General features: G+C 37.3%; 1 protein-coding gene across 1 annotated transcript; it reads left to right on the top strand.

The window, feature by feature from the left end:
* Positions 1 to 16,217: 16,217 nt before the first annotated feature.
* Positions 16,218 to 23,783, top strand: LOC127661333 (forkhead box protein F1-like). The gene is made up of 2 exons (XM_052151965.1): positions 16,218 to 17,464; positions 18,723 to 23,783. The coding sequence occupies exons 1-2, from the start codon at positions 16,489 to 16,491 to the stop codon at positions 18,884 to 18,886; spliced, it is 1,140 nt and encodes a 379-aa protein (XP_052007925.1). The 5' UTR covers positions 16,218 to 16,488; the 3' UTR covers positions 18,887 to 23,783.
* Positions 23,784 to 24,157: the final 374 nt, after the last annotated feature.

Below are 24,157 nucleotides of genomic sequence, written 5' to 3'. Positions count from 1 at the left end.
TACAGCATGTAGATATATGCCACTATTCGAGTTTGACTACAATTTCATGTAATTTAATTTGTTGCCATGAAAACATTATTAAAGCTATTAAAGGGCACCTATTATGGCATTTAAAATGTTCCTAATATTGTTTTGGGAGTCCCCAACAACAGTTTTACATGCATGCAATGACAAAAAACAACTTTTGTTGTCTTATAATATGCATTTATGTTTACCTGATTTGCTCACCGACTCCCAAATGATTCGTTCAACAGCTCATTTTTCCAAACCCCTCCTTTGCGTGACGCTAATCTGTGGTGATTGGTCAGATGACCCAGTCAGTTGTGATTGGTATACTCTGTGCAGAGATTGTCGGAAACGGAACGCCCATCACCGATTTGTAGTTTAAAAAAAATCAAAATCAGAGAAGGAATTTGAGTTGATTTATGTTAGCGATCATACTCTGTGCAGAGATTGTCGGAAACGGAACGCCCATCACCGCTTTGTAGTTAAAAAAATCAAAATCAGAGAAGGAATTTGAGTTGATTTATGTTAGCGATCATAGCCCAAAGTTCGGTGGTAAACACCCAATCAGTTATTGTTTGCGTTAGCCCAACGCATAAACATATTGGTAAAGCACTGCATTACTACAAGTTATTGCTCTATTCTTTATGACAACTCCAATAACATCGACAAACATTTCACATATTTCAAAAAAATTGACATTGGAGACCTAGAAGCTGCGCTGAGCGTAACTTACACAACACACACAAATACTTATTAAGCATGCTAAAAAACACATAAAAGCAACAATTATTAATAATACTTACAGGTTGTGATTCGGAGGAGGAAGCTGATCCAAATAAACTTGGTACTGAACCTTCCTTCAGTATCAACCGGCTCGCGAATCCACACTTGAAAGCATTCATGTTTGTTAAGCAATCGTCATTAAAATGAGGCGAACACAGCACAAGGTTCGGGCTATACTTGTGTGGTATAGTTGTAAATATAAACTCTAGCCACTGATTCTTCACATGCTTGTCCCTGGGCAGTGAAAAAAAGGTCGCTTTTGATGTTTTCAAGTTTTCCCTGGTGTCTGCGCGCGCAATGAGTGGGCGCGGACAATTTTATAATTTTTCGTCTTGACATCACAACGAAAAGGAAAATGACTCGTTGGAAAATCGATTCATTACATTGACTCAGAGTCGACTCCTTTTGAGAGACAATAACTTTTTTTACGGTGAACTTTCATATATAAAACTTGCAGGAGGTTTTTGTTCACTTAAATCTATGTTACACACTACATGAAAGGTAATTTTCAAAATTCCATAATAGGTGCCCTTTAAGCATCCCTTAAAAATCTTCCAACAGCAGTGTCTAAAACATTTTGAAGTGATCTGGGTAAATGTAAGAGGACAATTTCAAAGTCTGTTGTACAGTAAGTGCAACTTCCTGCTGCCAGTTGGTGGTGCTATGACCGTGACCCACAATAGCCACATCCATGTGATTAGCCCCAAGATAAAACATACAACTATATTTGTATCTAACTCACACAATGCACACAGAAGATATGCAACACTACCTGTTTCCTTATTTATGAAGTTAACAAGTTAACTAAAGGTCGGGAGCGGACCACGCCTCAACCAGTCAGCTACTGCCCATCAACGCACTTATACTGAACCAACTTCCTCAGCTCCGTTTGTCTCAGTTTCTCAACGGTCTCACTTACCATGGATCCCGAGCTTCAGATCAACCCTTCCGAATCAGACGAAGATTTATTTCGAACAAATGATCCTTCACACAGCCAAATTCCACACCGGCTGCGCTCCGCCTTTCTTATTCCTCAAACCGGCGGGCATTCCCATCCAAGCTCACTGTCGGAGATTTCTCCAACCAGACTCGATCACAGGACCGCTCTTCCCCACTCACGAGAGCTACTATCAGAGATTGCCACAGGCACGGTCGCGATCGATCTCCTCGTGAACAGCATCTCTCTCATTCATCCACCCGCAGTCCTCCAAGGCGAGCTCGCGTTCGTGTTGACGGCACGTCTCCAAGACCAAAGAACAGCATTAAGGATTGGACCATGGCCCGCCTTCAGCAAGCTCTTAATGATAAAGGCATCCGCTTCAGCCGCTCCGACAATAAATCAAGATTATTTCAACTTTACACAGCATCCAACAATACATCAGCAACTATAAACCCAGAGCCCTCAACACATCCGGCATTCTCATGCGATCCTCCCACCGTCACTCATGACGTCACGCTTCCTCCACAGCGGCCTCAGCCAGCAGCATCCGCGACACCTAGTGGAGTCCAAGCACAAATTCCAGCATTATCTTCTACCTCAGATCTGTCCCAGATCATTACATCCTTCTTTTCATCCCTATGCTCACAAACAGCTTCAAATCCTCACACACTTACATCCTTTCATCCCACCATCCATTCCTCTACCCTTCCTTCAGCCGTTAATAGCAGCACAGCTCCCGTCATTCCTAGTTCCTCTCCATCAACCAACCCAAATCAAGTTTTCTTTGCAGTATACCCAGGAAATCTACCTCTCAAAGGACCTTTTCAACCTCATCCTATTTCTTCTTTCTTTTCAACTAATCCACCCCTTTTCCCCTCCCTCACCTATCCTAACTCCACCCCTAGCCAATACCCTCACATCCTGCCAATAAACAGTAGCCCATATACCCTGGCTACAGCAGCACCACCTCCTCGCCCAGCTTCATCAATTCATCGACCCTCCCCCGTTTCTTCATCCTTAGGCCAACAAATCCTATCAGGTAACTACACCGACCTAGCCCAACTTCTTCAGCCAGCCCTCTCAAATATCAGCCAGCCCAGAGAGCTGCAAACCAGTCTAGGCTTAATGCAGCTCAGCCACACAATAAATTCCCGCTCTAAAGACTCTCTTTTATTTACTCTATTTTATTTAGCCTTGCTAGATAAAGCTGAAAATCGCTTTGAACTCTGGTAACATTTGTACCTGACAAATGAATGATCATAGACTGTTGGACCTCTTTAAAATGTGTGTAGCGGTGTGCAATCACCTATAATTGATAAATTTAATCTTTAATTCTGTATGATTTATCTCATTCTACTAAGAATGTTAACTATAAGGCTTAACTTGATAAAATGCAATGATGTGTAAAACCAATATGATTTAGTAACCAGGGATTTTCATGTTTTGTTACCTATTCTTTTGAGCATGAAAATAGTGAGAATCTCTAACAAAGGACCATAAATCGACTGTTGGAAAAGACAGCCCAGTCGACCATGTGACTCTGAAAAGTCACTTCTGATTGGCGCAGGACACCTTTAGGGATGCGGCCAATTTCAGTTCAAATATTTCAGAACAGGAAGAACACGCTCTCTTCCTTCTATGCTCTTCTGTCGTCATCTCTCGTCCGGCCTCTCCTAACTGCTCAGACTTCGCTCTGACTCTTCCCTCGTGGTCTTCTTGGGATATCGTCGGAACCAGGTCCATGCCATTTGAGATCCAAGTTAGCTCAGGACTTGATGTCCCGAGAAAACGCATCACTCTCTACGGCCTCGCTTTAAAGCTAACCCCATAATTCATACAGAGATCCAAAACATTGATGTATTTTTTTTAAATAATGTTCGTTTATTAATAATACTGACCCCTGATGTAGAGTGTGTTAATTGGTATAATAAATTACCAGGAATGTAGAGATGATAAAATTATTTATAAATATGATTAGCCTTTATAAAGATAGAAAAGTATCAACATTTGCAGAGCAATACTTCAGCAGAACATTCCACCAGTCACAAACATCAGAAAATTGTGCATCATGCATTAGAATGAGAACACAACTATTTCTTGGCTTAAAAGATACAAGAACTAAATCAATGTGGAACATTGTATCTCAAAAGGAGAACAATGTGACCCCCCATATGCTACTTAAAATTATTTTTATTTTTGAGTGAACTATTTCTTTATCATTTACTCTCATGCCATCTGTCTATGACTTTCTTTGTTTAGAACACAAATTAAGACTTTTAGAAAAATATTTGAGCTCTGTAGGTCCATTCAATGTAAGTGAAGGGGTGCCAAAATTTTGATGCTTGAAAAAGCACATAAAAGCAGCATAAAAGTAATACATACAACTCCAGTGGATTAATCCATGACTTCAGAATTGATATGACAGGATTGAGAAACAGATAAATATTTGAAAGCTAATTTATTGTATGTGATTATGGATTGATCTTAACGGCATATTGATCCGATGCTGCAAAAAATACATTGACAAGTGCACAGAGAACGAATGAATGGACACTCTTTGAGATTAATTTAATCATGGAAGACATCAGTTAATTTATTACAGTTGCTTTTACACACCATTCAAATTAACAGACGGCAGTCATGGAATTAGCCCACAATACAAAATAAATTAAATAATTCTGTGTAAAAAGATGTAAATAAATACACAATACTAGGAGAAAAACATCAGTGTGTTTTTTGGAACACTAACATATTGCACAATTCTATACAAATAGTTTTTACTAAACAAAAGCAAAAAAAAAAATTATATATATATATATTTAAGCAATATCACACGAGCAAGAGTGCGATATGGCTCTACATCAGCACTGTAATTACAGCCCCGATTGAAAACAAAAGACTGTGAGTCAGTAACTGTACTCAGGGCTTGTAGTTGGGTTAGGGTGTAGCAAATATCAGTAGCATGGTAAGAAATCAGTGTGTGTTTACGCACTGATGCTAGCAGTACTATGTCTAATTGCTGTCCATATGGATATCGGTCTGCTAAAGTAGAGCACAATGAAAATAAAGACTTAATTCCTTTCCCAGAGAATTTGATCCAAGCTTGTCCGGATGAAACGTTGCAGTGTCATTGGACAGAATATACACTATTCAGATGAAAAACAAACCATACTGCCAAACTGCATCTACGTATTATTAAATTTAATTTTATTATAAATTTGTATTTTGCAATTGAGATAAACTACAAATCACATACTTGCATGTGTGCAGTGTCTACACCTTCTTACTTTTAAAATATGTCAAAATTTGTATACTGACCAATAAAACATTTTGATAAATGTCATTGTTTAATTTACTGAATTAGTGCTGGAGAGCTATCTGTGAGCTACCTTCTGGATGCACCAAAAAAGGAACAAATAAATTACTGATATATTTGTTTAGATGGCTTGGAGGAAAATGGCCAGCTAATATTTACATTGTATGGCACTTGTTGACAAAAATAAATTTAAAAAATAGCTGTCTGCATTAATCAATCTTCTCATTTACTGGTCTGTCATGGGTCATGTCTGACCTCTTGAAAATGACATGGAATGAAAATTCAGAAGGAGCTTATTCATCTAATCCTGTAATTGACAATCTTTACAGCTCAAATTGACAGCTGCTATGTAGCACATCCCTGTTGAGATACAGTCACCAAACTTTGTACTCATATAGATCTCACCGGACAACTTTTGTGCTGACAGTCATAAGCTCTACCCAAAAGGAAGTTGGCCATTTTGGATTGTTTGAAAAATGCATGCTTTTGATATATTTGATATACCCCTCCCAGGTATTTCATGTTACAGGTACCATATGTGGGCGACATCATGCCAAGATATTGACGATGCTAAATTGCGAAGGGATTTTGTATATATCAAGTGTTGCTCCAATGGCAAATCGATAAAATAACATAAAAAATGGAATAAGGAAATGTCTCATATCTTCTGCATCCAGAAAAATAAAAACTTATCACATTGATGTGCCTATTGTTGGTCATGGTCGTAGTGCCACCAACTGGTGGAAGGAAGTGTGTCACTTTTAATGTTAATCTGAATTGCTTAAAAGAAAATTGAATAAGGTCAAGACAATGCAGATTTAAAATTCTGAAGGGGTCCTTGATATCTTAAATACTGTTGCCATGGCAATGCATTAAATGTCATCATTCCTTTTTGTGCATATTCACATGTTTTGAGGTATTTGACATGCTTGGTTTTTAAAGTTTATGGTTAATAAACATATGTTTTAATTTTTATATAAATATCAACTGAAATGTAAAAATAATAGAAAACTGTCATAATGTGTATATGTAATGATTGGGAATTACAAGAAATGTCCAATAGAGGGCAGCCAAGCTCCATGAATGATTCCCAAATAACACTTTGAGAAGGTTTTTTTGTGTCCCGTCTACAAGAGATCCCACTTTCGTCTGTTATGTATATGAAGTATGTTTAACTACGCTCTTCAGTTAACTATATTACTAATTTCATGTGTTAAACATCTCCAGTTCTTGAGTGTGAGTTTCTGTTTAATCTCATCTGTGTATGTTTTGATTGCCGATATGGCGCTAGAATGTGCAATTTTGAATTTATGATAAATTTTTATTGTGGCTGTTATAGATCTTGTTTAGTGTCAGCATTTTATTCTGCAGTTCACTGTCTTTTCCAGGAAGTAGAAAAGGGAAATATGTCCCCCATTTTGATTGCCTTCTCGGCTGTATTGTTTGTGTATGTAGAGCGTGTGTTTTGTCTTTATCTCACTCTCTCTCTCTCTCTCTCTCTCTCTCTTAATCACTCTCAGGTGATCTGATTGTTAATGTGCAGCGCTGGCACGCAGTGTGTTTCCTTCCAATATAAATCAAGGGATTCATGGCTGGGTTATGTGATGGTTGTTCGTGAGCTGTGCCATCTTGGTGCAAATTCTTATTTTATCTGCACAGTGTTTAAATGGCAACAAGAGTTTCGTCTTGACTATTTTGAGTAACAAACAAGTGTGGCTCTCCAAAAGACTTTAAAATAGTTCTCTTATATTTACCCAAATTGCTTCAAAATTGTTTAGAATAATGTCAAAATGAACGTGTCCACCTTGCATTGTTTTCCAAAAACCAACAGATGGAAATGGACCATGGTGCTTGGGCCCATCATCGCTGCTTGCAGCTATATTTAGGGCCAAGCACAGAGGTGCGAGGACCCTATTTTATTTGCTCTGTTTATTATTATTCCGTATTCTTTTCCCAATTGAATCACATTTTTGAAAGCCTAAACATACTTGAAATCTCATGAAACTTTGCACACACCTCAGAAGTGGTGAAAATTTACATCTGATATGGATTTCAGAATTAGGAAAATGTAGCAAAATGGCTCGAAATGTAGCTTTACGCTACATTTCACCTACACGTACGAAAATCAGTATACACGTGTAACATGCCAATACCTACAAAAAAATTCCCTAAACTCAACAGGAAGTAAGCCATTTTTATTTATCTCTTCAATTTATGCTAAGTTTTTGCCATTTCCAGGCCTCGTACATTAACAAACTCCTCCTAGAGATTTCATATTTGATTATTCTAATCAAAGGGCCTTGGCAATGCTAAAAAAAGCTTTTACGTTTTCACTGCACGCCATGGCTGTGACAGTCTGACAAAATTCGATGTTTCGCCATGAAACAGGAAGTTGTTATTACTCATGCATTCACTGTCCAATCTGCCCCAAACTTCACATGTTTGATAATAGTCCCGTCCTGAATACATCTACTTGCCAATATTCAGTAATAGTCATAGCGCCACCTACTGGCAACAGCCAATTCCAGATCTTATACATTAACAAATTCCTCCCAGAGATTTAATTAGATCAACATTATATTTAGTCAGTCTAATCTAAAGGGCTTTGTGATGCTAAATTGTGAAGCTTTTGAGTTTTCTTTGAACAACGTGTCCGTGACGGCAAGGCATATTTCGATGTTTCGCCATGAAACAGGAAGTTGTTGTAACTCAAACATACAATGTCCAATCCGCTCCAAACTTCACATGTTTTATAAGAGTCCAGGCCTGAACACTTCTATATTCCAATATTCAGTTATAGTCATAGTGCCACCTGCTGGCAACAGGAAATGTCATGCTTTACACTGTGATGCACTCTTAACAACATTTAAGTGCTAAAAATGCTAAAAACATTGGAGTGACATTCCCCTGGCACAGCAGCTCCAACGTGCATTAGGGTGCGAGGGCCCGTTCAGCGCTTTAATTCTCTTTTTTTTTTTATGTTATTTGGAATGTTGTTTTGGCTGTTATATTGCTTTCTTCATTTGTGCTACAAAACGGTCACATCTGTGACTTCTTCATCATGCAATTGACACAATGTAAATCTTTTTTTTTTAGTTGTGCCTGTAAATTATATTCTCTTGCATCATTGTTTTCTGCAGGTCTACTGCTGAGAGTAGTGGCAACAAGTATTGTTCACAGATTTGATGTATAGGTCACTCTTACTGCATTTGAAAAAACAAAAATAGCTTTTAGAAAATAAACAGTTCTCCAGAGCCTTTAATTTGAGTTTAATTTCAGACCTTTTTGTAGAATTCATGAGGTCTTGAGAGCTACTGTGGTGCACCCTAATTACTTAATAACACACTTATAAACAGGGTGATTAATCAAATGCACTGACAGAGCTTACAATCTAAAGCAATTCAGTCCAAATACAGAGCAAGATGGAGGTGATGAGCCGTTACACTGATCGCTGATGACTCACAACACCTCCCTGCAAAAGAAAAGTGGAGGGAAAGACAATACAAGATAAACTGTACATTTCTGCCTCGGTTTGGTTGAACTTACAAAGGCTGTAGCTCAGCACTTCTGCAATCACATTGATGCAAGATCATTGGATTTTAATCACAGGGCCATGCCACAGTTTTAACTGTTAAACTTACATGAGCCGCATTTACACTTGCTGCTTGCTATAGTACCAGGCAGTGTAAAGGTTTAAAACCACTGGATTAGCCTAACCTAAACCAAATGAGCTTATATTTATATGATATTATATTATATAAAGAGGAATGTACACAAGCCTCAGGTAAATATATTCAATATGTTTATTCTGTGATTAAGGTTTGGATTGTGTGTCTGTGCGGCCAAAAAAAAATGACAGAAAATTAGGTTTATCCTGCCCTATAATAGTGATCAGAGTTAATTTATGAATCCCGAATCCCTCTAATGCACTCACATGCCAGGTTGTGCTTGCTGGTTACTGAACCTGATTTACCCCATAGAGAGAGAGAGAGAGAGAGAGAGAGAGAGAGAGAGAGAGTTACCACTATTGTGTGCTCACCCCAGTCCTATAAGCACTGATGAGGGTGACGGAAAGGGAGGGTGGTTCCGATCCGAAGAGGGCCAAACATAATTCTGCATCAATCCCGCTGCTGTCACATAGCACTCTCCGGCTTTTCCAGAGCTATTGTTATAGAGCAGAGCAGCGGAAAAAGGGCTGCTGCAGGTGGATATAAAAAGACCCTTAAACGGCTCTGTGCAAATATTCCTCTTGTGCACTCATCCTGACATTTACATTATCCTCAGACATACACAGATCTCTGAAATAACAGCCATATAATTTGACATTGTTGAAATCTTGAAACTTTTGCAGCTGTTTTCCCAACTCGGGTGCACATTATATTTTGAATAATTCAAGAGTGTGGATTCAATTATTTCTTAGGCCTGTTTTGGGGTTTGGATTTGATTTAAATTACCATTTGGATGAAAATCTCCCCCTTCATGTAAATTAGATTTAATGATGAAAAAGGCCATGCTCTTTTTCCCACCCTGGTCTTCTGCTGCAGAGCATGGGGCATTACAGGCTGGGTTGTGTTACCCTTCCGAAGCATTCCACGACTCCTCATTTCCAACCACTCCTCAGCTATCAGTTCCCACAGAGATTGGGGATGTGCCCTAGGGTTCAAAACTATTTGCATGGAGTCTGCTTGGCTATCATGTTGTTGAGCTTATTTGGAGCAAAAAAAAAAGTTTGTACACCACAATAGGAAATTATAGCACAACCCCTCTAAGCCCTCATCTAAATGCACTTCAGTCTCTCATATAACTCTGTGTTCTGTTTGTGGTTGGTCTGTAGGTGACTTGGTTCTCTGTTGTAAAATAAGTATACTAAATTGGTCAAAAGAACCGTTGGCACTCAAAATAGTCTTGCACAATGACACTCTCAATGTTGTTAAGTTTTTAGGATTTTTAGAGTTGCTACACACACACACACAGGAAAATTTGCATCATCAGAGAGAGAGAGGGGGGGAGAGGGAGAGCGAGCAGATTATACAAATACAAAACGCTTGTAAAGCTGCTTCCCCCATATGCTCTCATCAAACTGCAATCACTCCCGTACAAACTACAAACGAGTCCAACCTGCAGCAAAACTCTGGGTGGGCTTCTCCCTCTCTGCTATATTAAGTCTTCTTGGTCTGGTCAGACACATGTCTATGATGTTTCCTAAACGATATGCAATGTGCAGCCAAGGACAGGGTTGTGTTTTCTTCCAGGAGGCTTGGAGAGAACCTCTCTTAGCTGCATGTGTGCAGCTTCAGCGATGCCTGGTCCACAGCAGCCAAGCTCTGCCCACCACCGTCCCTCTGCAGTGCGTGCGAGAGAAAATGGCAATTTTATAGTGCTTTCTTTGGTATTCTAGCTAGGGGATTGATTGCAACAATACATAGTTTTTCTCTCTCCATACAACTCAATTATCATTAGAGTAGAAAGAAGAATTCTGACAGAAAGCAGCCACAGTGAATCCTGCCGGAAGTATGGCAACCATGAAGACATTGACCTTCAAAACTCTCAGAGACTATTTTTTATGTGTGTTTTTATAATACATGGTCGTGGAGACAATTCTAAAGGGTTTAAAAATGTTTTACTTCACATAGGGAACTTGCTCTTCTTTGAAAAGGATATATTGTTGCTTGTTACTAAAAGGGTTATAATAAAGTGGCATGGTCGCAACATGAAATAAAGGTAATTTAGCACTTTAAGTAATTAATGAAACCTGAATTTTGATATTTGAACTAACCATTCATATTATTGCTACTGTACGCAACCAATACACATGAAACCAAAGCCACATATGAGGATGTGTAAAATAGACTGAAAACTCACTTTACAATTCGATTCATTCATTTAAATAATTATTTAATACTTTGTTTACATTTATATGAATATTTTTTTTTTGTTATCCTTATAGAAGGCTCAGTATCATAGCAGAATAGCCAGTATAGGAGATTTTGGGAGTGTGTGTTTATTTATCTATTAATACGATTTTAATGTTATTAATCAAATTCATTTAATAAGAAAAAATGTATTACTAAGAGCTCATTTTCAAAGGCAACGAGAGAAGCTTTCCATTAAGTCAATTAGGCTATATGTGGAAGTATATGGTCTTAAAGGTAATGCAGGCTATTTGTTTTATTGATTATTTGTATTGAGACTATTTATTTAACGGTCATTGTTTATTTCACCATGATTTGATTTGTATGATCTGATCACCATCATCACTTCTGTCATTTACTTCAGTGAAACCGGACAGTCGTTGGGCAAAAAACACAAACTCACCACTGAGGACTTTACAAATAAAAAACAGATAGCCTGTCGGCAGAAACGACTCTTTTTTGATAAAAGCTGTTTGACTCATAGGCTAATATTTGCCAAGTAGGCCTATCACAAACGCATCGATGATTTAGCGTAATGTTATTTGAAAGTAATGCTTCTTATGATTTATACTACTACTTGCTACTACTAGTTATAATTATATAAAATATTCAGAGCTCTTAAAAAATAGCTAATTTAAAACGTGTTTTTTTAAAAGGTATTTTATCGTTTTTTGCCTATTATAGACTAAATTAATAAATAAAAAAAAAACATTGTGTGTGCGCGTGTTTGTAACATCTCGCTTATACTCTTAAATCTCAAGATGTTTTAAACGTAGGTATTTAAACGATTCAATTCCACCTGACACAGTTCTAATCATCCTAAAGAGTCTGTCAGACTTGTATTTATTTATTTATTTTTAACCTGAAAGCTGTACCCAAATCATGGAGTCTTAATTAGATGATCAGGTCTGGATTATTTGTTCCTTATTAAACTGTTTTAATCTTTTAAACTGCGTTATTTGTGTCTGCAATTGAAACGATGACACACATTCGTTTAAAGCCATTGCCATAAAACAAATGTAACCAATGAAATCAGTTTTATAACACCAAGCCTCAAACTTGTAGAAATACTTTCAGTAGCCTATGAAATATTGCTATCTTTGCCTGTATGCTCCGATCAGCAGTTAAACTCTTCTAGAAGGCCCCTGACAATTTCTCGCCAAGCCAATTAAAAAGCCATCCGCCATGATTGTGTTGATTACAGCACAGCCGCAGATCTGCGCCTCAAATCAATGAACGCAATCATACGTGTGTGTGTGTGTGTGTGTGTGTGTGTGTGTGTGTGTGTGTGTGTGTGTGTGTGTGTGTGTGTGTGTGTGTGTGTGTGTGTGTGTGTGTGTGTGTGTGTGTGTAATTCCATCCCTTCATTCACATAAACAGCACTTCAACAAAAATATACGCGCCCACCTACATAGAGAGTGAAAGTGATGAGGGTTGGGTGCCTACTCCAATTCCAAACTGTTTTTAATTACATGACAATGCTGTATGGATGATGTGACTCTTGAAACAAACGCTCAGCACATGTTGCACTGAAGTAGTAGGCCTACACTTAAGCAAAAAAATCTCTAGCACGGTATCTGAATCATTTTTGACGAAATATTACATCCTTATAAATTCATACGGCATAATGTGAAAAAGTCGTGGTAGCCAATATAATAATTGTATTATTCTGTTAGGCTTCACTTTTAATTAAATATAAAATACAATAAAAAAAAATCGATTGTACTGTATATCTCCACAGCCAACGCATTTTACTGATCAAGTTATCTAAACCATTAAAACGTTCAATTTTAACGGATGAGAAGTGTTCGGTTCCTACACTGAGACCAACAATCAGAAACTATGAAACATTGTTAATATTGTAATATTGTTCGAATTCACAGACCTTTTGGCCTTTTTAGATCACAGGCACCTTTACAAACCCAATATTCTCAAAAACACAAATGATTGTGTTGCTTCAGGGGGACAATTAGTACAAAAACATTCTATCAATAAGCCAGCTCTATAGCCAATCTTAACTATATAAACAAGAACGCAGATCATTTGCAAAATTATCTGAATTATTACTACATGATAAGAGAAATGATCGCCCCTGTATTGCATATGAGCATCAAAATATTATACTTTCCATAACGCAACACTCAGTGGTAACGTTGATTATGAAGGTGTCACACAGCAGTGAACTTGTGGACCTGCAGGCAGCCAAACTCATGACTGATCCGTTTGTCATGCTTCCTTTCAAACAATTCAAGTCCAGCCTTTAAATGAACCTCCAGAGTTCACTGTGCTCCAGAATTAGATTTCTGTTTCCAGACCATAAAGTTAAAAATAGTCGTCATAGCGCTGACAGCCTAGAGCTCAGGAGATATGTGGGTAACGCTACAATTATTTAGTGTGTGCCATACTTTGAGATATGCCTTATATTGTTAGCATTGGTCATGCACAACGATGTCTGATCTCAGTTTTTTTCTCCCATTGTTTTTCCTGGATTCAAGATTGCGATTATCGAAATGTAGCACCCTAAATGCGAGATAACATGAAAACACATCTTAAATGAGAAGTAAAACAGTAACTGAACAATTCTAATTCATGCAATTATTGGATGTCTTATTGCTAATCTTTACGCATCATTATTTACACTCTATCTATTAGTAAAACTTCACATTCAAACTAAAGCAAATGCTGCATCGAGAATACATTTTACTGTCAAAAAAGCATTTCAAAATAAAAAAAGATTTGTTCTACTCTGAACTATCGTGAATTTACAGCTTGTGATATCGGTATTGTAATAACAATTTAATGATTGTTATTGTTGTTATTATTATTATTATTAATGAACTGACCAGCATCATGCAAACATGACTTGAGATCAATGTGGCTTTCCTTGCGCTAAGTGGCCGTGAATCTCGGAGGACGCAAAGTGTCAAATATTTTATTGGAAGACGTCATGGAAAATATGCTCAAATTGACTGATACTGGACGACAAATCCGACTATTAAAACATTCAAATTATTATTAGCATTATTGTTATCAGGCCTATTATCAATATGAAACAGTGATGTCACCATCAATCCGAAGTTAATCCCAATTATAGATAATAATAATAATTATTAGGCTATTATAATAAGAGATATGACTTTAATAATATTTCAGTAAATGTAAGCTTTAACGACTGTCAATGTTCAATTCCGAGGTCAAACTAGATTGTTGACCAAGCAGAGCTGGGTTTAAACTTATTTTAAACATTATACATTGCATTTAGTATATTCATTGCACAATGAAAATGCACAAAGCGTTTCCGTATAAATCGGAAACCATGTAAATTGGAATGTGTTTGCCTATAATCAGTCATAATTCTAAACCACTTAAAATCTATTTCAACTCAATAATATATAATATATATTAAACTAATACATAAACTATCAACCCGGTTAAACGGCAGAAAACAAGCTTGCCTTGTACATCCTGCGACAGTGAACGCATGGGTTACTGAGTCAAATATATGAATCATACACACAACATGTATATGTGATCTGACATTGAAAACCTTTACCATGCCTACGTAACAAAACGTTGGAGGGGAAAAACTCATATTCTTAAGACATTTTAGGATTCAAAATCTGTGGATATTAGGGTTTAGAAGGGGTGTCATTAAATTTAGTGTGAATGTGAAAAGGGGTCGGCAGCAGAAAAGTGTGAAAAATAAAGGTCCTCAAGAAATGAACTCATCTACCTTAATTAAACGCAGAGGGCGCGCGCACGCTGGGTGGTCCATAGTGCTGATAAATGTATGGCCCCTTTCCAAGGCTTAAAACAATATCTCTATCAATATGCATTCCTGCACTGATCCGCACCAGAGTCCAAACCTTCAGAGTATTGGTTGAGAACGGAGATATGCTCGTTTTAATGCTCATTTGTTGCATTTCCTGTGTCTCAATTTCTGCCAATAAAATTACAAAATTCACAAAAAGCAACACAACATTCTCCTACTCGATTTATTCATTTACTGAATTAAATTCGATTTTGTAGACTAGAAAAAACAGAAATATGGCTCAAAAGGTAGCCTATTAATTATTAATACTCACCTATCTTATAAAAGTATACGTGCAGTGATTAGTCAAAGCATGAGTAGGCCTTTCGCATAAAGAATAAACTTACCAGGAGCACAATTAGAGTGCAAATAAATGTAAGGAACGAGGCCGAGAGTAGCCAAGAGCCCAGGGAAAAAACAGAAACACAGAGAGAGAGCGAGCCGAGGCAGAGAATTGAACATTACTTCAGTAATAGCTCTTATAAATATTCTCTTCCACACTTCTATACACTTAGCATTTACGCACTCCTATTACATGTATTATGACGACACTTGTAATGACACCTGTATTGCACTGCATGCATGAGTGTATGCCAGAAGCTGTGTCCATAACGCTCACAATTAGGCACACATAAACTTGACATCGTTTGATATGATTCTAAAATCTTACAAAGCAACAAAACAAAGCAGGTGGCATGTGAATTCAGAGTTATCGTGTAACTTGCCTTGACACCGCTTAATGTGCACTGAAGTCGTCAAATGACTTTCCACGGACGCGCTCCGACCCAAAGCTTCCATTCTTCAACTCTAATACTGCCTAGAAATCTCTAGATTTGTGTGTAAAAATCAGAATGCAGACGTGGCTCTCTATGTGGACAAGTCTTACACCAGCGAGGCTTTTTTTGCTTTATTTTTTATTTAAAGAAGCTGAGGGAAAATGTTTACATTCAGCAGTATAAACATCCTGCCCATGCATGTTCCTATCTATCTGAAAAAGAACATGTTTTTCATCCGACCATGGATCTTCTTAGATGAAGTGCTTTTCTTGAAACCTACATTTGGTGTTTTTACAGCTTCAAAGCTTAAAAACACCTTTTATTCGTTTATTCATTTGAAATGAATTAAAGTACAGAGCAAACATTACATAAGGAATTAACCATAAGACCAGATGAATAAAAATTAAAAGTATAACACGATGCTCATCCAATTGAAAGTTGAATGTATTATTAGTTAAAAATGATGTGTTGAATCCTTCTTTGAGAAGTAGATGTGCATTGATCGTGCTTTATTATTTATAATAATAATAATAAGACAATAACGCGCTTTATTTCAAAGTGCTCTAGTTGTGCAGATCCCTCAGATTTCGAAGCCCATCCCGGCCGAATGAGAGTGGGAGGGTCACTGGGCGGCCCCTGAGCGTCTCTGACGTGCACATGCTAAAGAGCCCGAGAGGAGCTGATGGAAACAGATAAGTAAAAGCCCAACTCTTAAAGGACGAACAAGAAGACAGGATTTGAAGCCGAAAGAGCTATTTTCCCTTCACTGTTCAGTTGGTGGACAGTGCTATCGAGAGAGAGCGAGCGAGCGAGAGAGAGAGAGAGAGAGAGAGAGAGAGAGAGAGAGAGAGAGAGAGAGAGAGATACTTTGGAACACTTATTAACGAGAGCAGCGTAAAATAGCCATTTGTTTGATCCTGAATTTTGTCGTGTGTGTAAAAAGAATGACGGCTGAAGTGCCGCAGGCCTCCGTGCAGACCCCTGCCCACAGCAGCCCCATGTCGGAGAAACCGCATGGACAGACGCCTGTGATGGAGACCACTTCCTCATCCACCACCAAAACCAAGAAGACGAACGCTGGAATCCGTCGTCCTGAAAAACCTCCTTACTCTTACATCGCTCTCATCGTCATGGCTATCCAGAGCTCTCCAACCAAACGACTCACTCTGAGCGAAATATACCAGTTCCTTCAGAGTCGCTTCCCATTTTTCCGAGGGTCGTATCAAGGCTGGAAAAACTCGGTGCGTCACAATCTGTCTCTGAACGAGTGCTTTATTAAGCTGCCCAAGGGTTTGGGCAGGCCCGGGAAGGGGCATTACTGGACCATCGACCCGGCCAGTGAGTTCATGTTTGAGGAAGGATCTTTCCGCAGGAGGCCGCGGGGATTCAGGCGCAAATGTCAGGCGCTAAAACCTTCAATGTACAGCATGATGAACGGGCTAGGATTCAATCACATACCCGAGTCCTATAACTTTCAGGGGGCAGGCGGGGGCCTGTCTTGTCCTAACAGTTTATCTTTGGAGAGCGGGATTGGAATGATGAATGGACATTTGGCCAGCAATATGGAAGGAATGGGCTTGGCAGGACACTCTATGTCACATCTATCAGCGAACAGTGGACATTCCTACATGGGGAATTGCACAGGATCCTTGGGGAGCGAGTACCCCCACCACGACAACTCAGCATCTCCGCTTCTCACCAGTGGAGGAGTTATGGAGCCCCATCCCGTGTACTCCAGCACGGCTTCGGCCTGGCCTCCAGCGCCTTCCGCCTCTCTCAACAACGGGGCGCCTTTCATCAAACAGCAGCCGCTTTCTCCTTGCAACCCCGGTGCCAACCCAGTGCAGCCTAGTTTATCCACACACTCTCTGGAACACTCCTACATGCACCAGAACGGTCATGGCACCACCGACCTTCAAGGTAAAGTTTCTAGTAAGATTTGGATGAACACGTTGTATCTCTCTCTCTCTCTCTCTCTCTCTCTCTCTCTCTCTCTCTCTCTCTCTCTCTGTTTGCTATGGTGTTTTACCAATTAAATTTGGTTAAGCTTTTCATTTTGCTCAGCATTTAGCTATATGAGTAGAAACGTTGGTTAATAATAATGTTCAACATGTTCTAAACATATTTAGCATAATCATTCTGAGAAGCCATTGAATGCATTTGTTAGGCTATATTTGCATGGCATGGGCAATGTTATGAAAAGTGTGAACAAAATGTCACTTTACATCCTTTTTAAAGCAAAAGAGCAAATATAGCAAGTATTCCATATCTTTGTTTCGCTGACTATTTTACGGGAGGTCGATACAGAAAGTAAAGAGTAAGCGCTTAATGTGCGTGTGTACAATGACCTTTCAGCTCTCAGACTGGCATAATCTACACATGCACTAAAAGAACAGTTTTCTGTCTGCCTCCAGTAATCATACTGGGGCAAGAGCAAGAGGAGCCACGCCATAAGCCCCGCAGCACTGTGTCTCCGCAGGGATTCGCATGCAAGCAGCCCCTCCGTCAATTACAAATTATCTCACCCTGATCTCTCTCACACCACTCCAAGACATTATCATAAACAAATTACTGCTATCATTAGAACATATTTAAAATCATTAAAATACATTACACTTTTGCAACTTAACAATGACTCTTAAAATAACGTGTTGTTAAAATGTTATGATAACGATATACTTATTGCTTCACAGATCAATTGTTATTTTAGGCCTACATTCACAAAGAAATTTGATTTCACTTTAACTAATATATTTGTATATATAATAATTACTGATATGATAAGTTGCTATTGCTATATAGTATAAAGTTACTAAGTAAGTGTTGCGCAGCATTATTCTTAAAGTGATTTGATAATTTAATAAAAAAATTATAAAAAAACAAAAATGTGGATTTGAGTTTGATTAGACAATTTATTGAGATTCAGCAGTCACAGGCCTCCTTTGTAGACCTATCTCCGAATACATTTTTGTATTATTACTATAATAATATATTTAATAATAAACGTTTCAAACTATCAAAAACACTACCTTTCGCATGCCAATACGAACTTGCAAAACGTTAAAAAAATCATAACGAAATTAAGGATGAACTGATGTTTATAAACTTGTAGAATTTCATCTTATTTTTCTCTCGGTATTTTGTTGTCATGTATTGCTATATTTTTGTATCTCCACAGGTATTCCCCGCTATCATTCCCAGTCTCCCAGCATGTGTGACAGGAAAGAGTTTGTCTTCTCTTTTAACGCCATGACCTCTTCATCGATGCATTCACCAGGGAGCAACTCATACTACCACCACCAGCAGGTCTCCTATCAGGATATCAAACCCTGTGTTATGTGACAGCATTTTACTCTATGCTGCTCGAACGACAGACCCCTAAAAACATACATGGAGGCGGAATGCCCAAAGGAAGAGTGGAGTGGTGAAATAGAGTGGTCTAAAAGAGAACTCATAAAGGAATAAAGCATTAAGTAAATTACTAAACAGAATTTGACAATGGAACCAAAGTGTTAGAAAATGACAAACTCAATACAGGAGCACTCCAGAAAGGCCGTTTATGTACTTCCAGAGAAGTCAAAATGGAATAATCTCTGCCAATCTAATACGGCCCGATACTAACTCTGCTGGCGGATGACTACCAAACTCAGAGATGAAAACACTCCAGTGATAACATATTGTTCTTTAGGATTATTTTTTTTATATATAGTTTGTATGAACGTTTGTCCACAAAAAAAAAACAAAAAAAAAAAAAAAAAAATCATTTCGGTTTAAGTCGGTAATAAGAACGGGAAATGAAGGCACTTTTAAACCACAAAGCGCAACTTATTTATTCTGTTCAAATGTTTTATTTTAGGGTACAGTTATAGGCACAGTATTGACTGCTTTATTGGCAATATTTGCCCAATGTAACAGAGGTAAAATATAAGCACTGTTTGTTTATTTGATTGTGTTTATTTCGTTGTACATACCCACATTGACCCCTTTTATTCTTCAAGCACTGTATAAACTGTACATGGTGTAGGACATATATTTTAGTAGGGGTCCAATGGCTTTAAATTTTAGTTATGTAACACTTAAGTTCAAAGAAAATGAAAAAAATGAGTTTGTAATAACTGTTCAAAACATGATTTTTCTAAACACGACATTGTTTTTGCTTGATCACTAGCTATCTGAAGACATCTTTCATTTTAGCATTTACAATTTCTGCGTCATTCATTCAGTAAACAAGTTTAAAAATGGAATTTGAATGAACGGAGTTTAGATTAAGAAATAGGCCTACAAAAGAACGCGCATATACTTATTATAGTGTATAATATTAAAATATCAGGAGAAAACAACAACAACAACAATGTAATATTATTATTAGGGTACAAAGGGGCTTGTGCTTTTTTCTTGTCACAAGATTGAAAAATAAATGTCTTTTTATTGAATATTGACGGACCAACATAATTTGTGTGAAAAGAAATAATAACGGAAAGTTGTTTTGATTAAAATGAGAATTATTTGTATTATTATTATTGTTATTATTGAAAGGTTGCGAGGGAGCCTTTTACCCCACACCTGGTAAAAGGCCCACGGTGGGGTTAAAGTGATATTGTGTATATGTAAGGACAATAGTTATAGAGCAACATATGTCAGCTTAGGAAAATACAATGTGTTTTAGAGGAGCCTTTAGCCTCTGGGACTTTCACTTATTGGAAAGTTATTTCATTTGTTTTGATTTAATCACCGTGAACAAAAGTGAAATTCAGGGATTTTCGTTAGCAACATACATTTTTAACATTTAAAAAATATTAAATATTAGATCTAATTACCTTAAAATCAAACTTTAGACATTGCACGCAATTTTCTTATGGATCAGAAAATGTTTCAGTGTACAGTGACAAACAGGTGTTAAGCAAAGTAGCCTACTGCGGTAGGTTTTGTTGCTATTTGGTGTTTTGTGAGAAAATAAAATCAAAGCATCCTTCTAATACCTAATAATCGTAACCTATTATTATTATATTTATTATTAGCATTATATTTATTATCACTATTATTATTATAATGTTATCGTGGTTGTTCCATATTTCATTCCTGGATATTTGTTTGCATAGCCTACAACTGACACTCTATTTCAGAAAACAATCTGGGGTGCGTTTTCCCAAAATCATCGTTAGTCAACATCAACGAGTTCTAAAACGTCACGAGGGCAGCCATTCAAGGGATTCGAGGCTGTAAAGAGAAAACGGTTTACCACACACGATTTCTGTAGGAGAAAACGGCTTTTGTGTGTTTATGTTAACGCTTAAGTGAAGTTAATATGTTTTTGAACAGTGCGCATGTGCTGAAGTGCGTCAGGGAAAACCGAATAGGCTATAGATGGAAACCCATTAATAGCAGCGCAATGTATCGGTTGCAGCAGCTTTCTCGCATTAAACGGCTTTATGGTGTAGGCCTATGTGTAAATGAACTATAGTAGGCTAATGTAATATTTGCGGGAGTACTTGACCCCCTGAGTAACATCATTTACGACACCTATGTATTGTTGATCCAACGTGGTTCAAACGATAGATGTTTACTACGATTAATGATGGCATTTATACGGTTTTAGAAACAATCGTGACAACTATAGTTCATTTTAACAACGATGTATCGTAGGCTACTACAGTGGTTACGCAGTGAGTTGCGTCGTTGTACGGGAAGCGTACCCAGCTGTAAATGACAAAAACAACAATTAAACGAAGGCTACTACACCTTTAAAACTAAAAACGTATAAGTGCATTTATTCCACTTGCTTGAATATAATCTTTCATATATTCGGAAACTGATGCAGATCATTCTTTGAGGGAACTAATGGCTATTGGTTGAGAGAAAGCTGAAACCCACTGCAAAATACTCAGACATTGTTAAAAGACAGTTACGAAAAAATGTATTATTTTAAAAAGTAAACATGAATAATGCGATAAGACATATTATTAGGTAGCACACGAGTATAAGCAATAGCTTAATAGTGTTATCCTCTACTCAAATTCGAATGAGAAATACAATTTTCAAGGAAAGGTGTAAAAAGTGTAGCTATTGTTCCGATTATAAACAATACCTATTTAATTTAAGACCAATTTCTGTAATTCATTAACAATAGTCTTTTAGCCATTTATTAACATAATACATTATTTTGGTTAAGGTATTCTACTTTATTAAATAAACGTTTCGGTTTGATAAAACTTTGTTTAAAAAAAATGCAAATAAAGATTAATCAGTACCTGGGGAGGGCCCATGTGCTCACTGTTGAACTATATGCTTGTTCAACAAATATGTACAGGGTAGTCTAATGTACAGTCAGCAGTCATTTTCGCCAAAATAATCTGCAGCAGGGTGATGTAGACGGTTTCATTTGCGATAATGATATTACACACTGTGCATTATCCCGGCTACTTACCAAATACAAAATAGATAAATAAATACAAAATTATGGATCTGAACTAGGCTTTTAATTTGAGTTGAATTTATTGAATCATTTGGTTTGTGAGAAGAAAGAGGAGCCATGGGGCTGGTGCAGTCAACAGTATATCATAGCCTGTAGTTTAGTGATTATAATTACACGGCTGAAATACTATGTGTCCTTCAAGTGGAGTTAGATATATCTTCATTAACTGAGTCGAGCACAAGAATGACCCAGTAAAGTCATTTAAGAGGGTGAAATTCGGAATTCTACATGATACATGATGATACATGTCTACATGACAGATGATAGAAACCAAAGATTTTGCTAAATTATTTTATCTTGGGCGTAGCAGCCGGACACGTCCCCCGCACTCTTTAAAAAGATGATTTTGTCCACCGCACTTTTTAAAGTTCAACCCATATCGAATCCAAATGGTGGATTTGTATACAATTGTATTTGGGTTTTGATACTTTGGGCTGATTGAGCGACCGACCATCCAATCACAGGTGAGTTCCATGAGCTGATCCCTTGTGTAATAGCCCGTCAGTCAGACTGGGCTGCGTTTCCCAAAACGCCTGAGTAGATCGTTGAAACCATTGGCGCCAATGGTCTCAACGATCAACTTAAGCATGCCGTGCTTTTGGGAAACGCAGCCCTGCTCTGTTTATTTCTACAAAGTTGCTTTCAAAAATGTTCATTTATCCTTGTTTTTTATCGGCATTGATGTTGATCTAAATGAATAATCTAGCGATGAGGAACACACAAATTAGAGTTATTTATCGGCATATAGTTCTTGATTGGCAGCATTAATGCACTACAGAAAAAAAATTAACAAACAAATGATAAGCTAATTCTTCTTTTAAGCACACTTTGTAAGTGGAATTTATATCAGCGATTGAGACTTCATTAGTTATGCTTTTTATATTATGTTTGTGAGCTAATAGTTTGATTGGGTGTTTTTGCCAATGTATGCATATTACTAGATCAGTATTAAATATGTAAAGCTATTTTTAATATCAGCTCCTTTTCACCTCTATGTTGGTGTGCAGTCGACAAACTGTAGGAAATAAAGATAGACCTGCTGTGTTCTTAGAACAATGAAGTGAGTAGATATGCGGACACGCTTTTTTATACATGAAAACATACAGAAGATATTGAAAATCTTAATAATGTAACATTATTATTGTTGTCCTTTGATAACAGTCATGATTAGCAGCTCTTTTTCTATTTGTTTTGTTTTTAGAATGCTTAAAACATCTACTAATTCTCTTTGTCTGTATACATACAGAATTGAAAGGATTACAATTTTCGTTAATTCAGAGACTAACTCATTTCACGCAAGTATTTGTCACCACCTTCTGGCATCACCAGAAATGATCATTAAATCATTAAATGGATCTGAACGAATTTTGGTGAATTTGTCAAAACACTCAATTGGATACGTTTAAATCCCACAATGCTTTAGCACGGAGTAAAAATAAAATTGTGCACATGCACAATTGTCATTATTGTAACTGATTAAATAATTCATTCAGTCTTATATTGTCGTGTTTGAAACAGAAGCAAGTGCTCCACAAGATGTCTTTATTTTTGCAGCTAATTTTGCAAAATGTTGCAATTATTTTGCAATACTTGAATCTTTAAAACACTACAAATACTAAATGTATATAATATGTATATATTAATATAATACTTATATCAAATGATATATAATATATACTGTAATATATTAATACTGCACTGGATGTGTTGGGTCTGTGTGCCACCTACTGACAGCTGTTACATGACCCTTTTGAAAATACTGGTACATTTTTCTCTGGCAATTTCCCTTAATGGTAAGTTCTATCATAAGTATCTAGAAATTTCAAATTTGATGGTATGTGTGAACAGCACATGTGATGGTACATTTACCAGTAAAGTACATTTACCAGTAAAGGCAACTAAGTGTTTTTTCTGTAATTTACCTGATTGCTTGTGGGGGTTTTATGTAGCTATTTGTTTGGCTTTGGCTTTGGCTTCTTTTTTGTTTCCCACTAGGATGTGTGATATATCATAAAAACGAATGCCCAACTTGGAGGTATGAGCTTCACAGGTTCACTTGAAAGCAGCATAAGTATTACATGGCTCTATGGAATATTCTATTCTGATTGGTCAGTCGTGACATTAAGTAGTCAAATATCTCT

Source organism: Xyrauchen texanus, chromosome 21 (assembly GCF_025860055.1).
Source record: "Xyrauchen texanus isolate HMW12.3.18 chromosome 21, RBS_HiC_50CHRs, whole genome shotgun sequence".
NCBI lineage: Eukaryota > Metazoa > Chordata > Actinopteri > Cypriniformes > Catostomidae > Xyrauchen > Xyrauchen texanus.
The sequence above is the reverse complement of the archived record's forward strand: the minus strand, read 5'-3'. Positions and strand labels throughout refer to the sequence as shown.